Source organism: Seriola lalandi, unplaced genomic scaffold (genome assembly GCF_002814215.2).
Source record: "Seriola lalandi dorsalis isolate HSWRI2012SDOR001 ecotype SW California unplaced genomic scaffold, Sedor1 jcf7180002004767, whole genome shotgun sequence".
NCBI classification, from domain to species: Eukaryota; Metazoa; Chordata; class Actinopteri; order Carangiformes; family Carangidae; genus Seriola; species Seriola lalandi.
Genome location: NW_019475422.1, coordinates 1 through 1,468, shown reverse-complemented (window position 1 = coordinate 1,468; position 1,468 = coordinate 1). Strand labels below are relative to the sequence as shown.

The window sequence follows — 1,468 nt, the reverse complement described above, 5'->3', positions numbered from 1 at the left end:
GTAAATAGGTAAATGCGCAGGACCCAAGCTGATTTTCTTTCTTTGCATTTTTTCTCCTCTCTGTTTAGTAATGAGCAGCCATTTGACCCCAAAATGAAGCGCTTCACAGAGCGTTTGTTTAACCCACCAGGCCTGGGGACGCGCTGCATGGAGGGAGAACCGCTGGGGTGAGCATCAGGACTATTAGATAGGATAGGACAGCACAGGGTTGGAAAGGATGAGATTGTTACACAAGTGCATATTGCTCCTATTACTCAAAATAAGTGGTGCAGGCATCTTGGACCATTAAGAGATAATGAGGAAAAGACCTTGTCTTCCATGCCTGGAAAACATAGTGACTTTATAAGAGTTACCAGTGCAGAGAGATTTAACATAAACCAAGAATCTAGCTGTAGTAACAAAAAAGATACACACAAATTCACACGTAGTTATTTCTAGGATCTCACTTTAAGTTCAGAAGGAGTGGACGGAGACAAAGCGTGAAGTAGATGATCTAGTGGCCAAATCGTATAAGCAGATACATATTACGTCTAAATGCTCATTGATTTTACCTTTTGCACTTCCGCGCTCATTTCCCTCCAGAATGTCCTGCAGCAACAGCACATCAGAGTGGGAGTTTCCTGACGTCTCCCCCGTGGTCAGCAACATCTTACAGAGTCCTGAGTGGAACCAGAGAAACCCGTCTCCCTCCTGCCAGTGCAGCACCAGTAAGAAGCTGACCATGATGCCCATCTGTCCCATCGGCGCAGGAGGCCTCCCCCCTCGCCAGCGAGTCGAGGCCAACGGGGACACGATGCTGGATCTGACGGAGAGGAACATCTCTGACTACCTGGTCAAAACCTACCCGAGTCTCATCAGAACCAGGCAGGTTAACGTGCGCGTTCAGATGGTCAAACCTGGAAATACAACATAAGAATTACAATGAAAATGAAAATGCTTGAATCATTTTGTTTGACCTGTTATTTAATTTTTTAATACCTCTCTGCTTGATCAAATTAATTTTCATTCCACAGCTTGAAGAGCAAATACTGGGTGAATGAACAAAGGTAATAATTTGCACTTTATTGCTGTAAGTCTCTTCACATACCCATCAGTCTCAGTCTCCCTCTTGTGTATATTATTTATGACAACACTTTAAAGACAAGTCACCGTGGAGTGATGAGAGTAAATCTCCTGCCGTCTCTCTTACCAGATACGGAGGTCTGTCAGTTGGGGGACAACTTCCCATCCTCGATGTGAACCCCACAGACATCCAGAGTGTTTTCCACCAGCTGGGGCAAATGCTCAACATCACAGGGGTAATTAGTGGTTTGCTGTTCATTTACAGACATGAGGGTAGAAGTCCATTAAGTGAGTTTGCGGTGACTGTTGTCTTTCACAGGGTTACAATTCTGGACTTGCGCTGAGGGAGATCGGTCCTTTCTTGCGATACATGGAAAGTGAATTCAATATAAAGGTGAGTGTGGGT

The 1,468-nt window shown here is 44.8% G+C and overlaps 1 protein-coding gene across 1 annotated transcript; it reads left to right on the top strand.

Moving 5' to 3' along the window:
- Positions 1 to 69: 69 nt before the first annotated feature.
- On the top strand, positions 70 to 1,456 carry LOC111669348 (retinal-specific phospholipid-transporting ATPase ABCA4-like; the record flags this gene model as incomplete). Its single annotated transcript, XM_023425616.2, has 5 exons — positions 70 to 167; positions 583 to 864; positions 1,014 to 1,046; positions 1,193 to 1,298; positions 1,382 to 1,456. Coding segments are annotated over exons 1-5 (570 nt in total), but the record flags the coding sequence as incomplete, so codon positions are not given.
- Between the last annotated feature and the right edge of the window lie 12 nt (positions 1,457 to 1,468).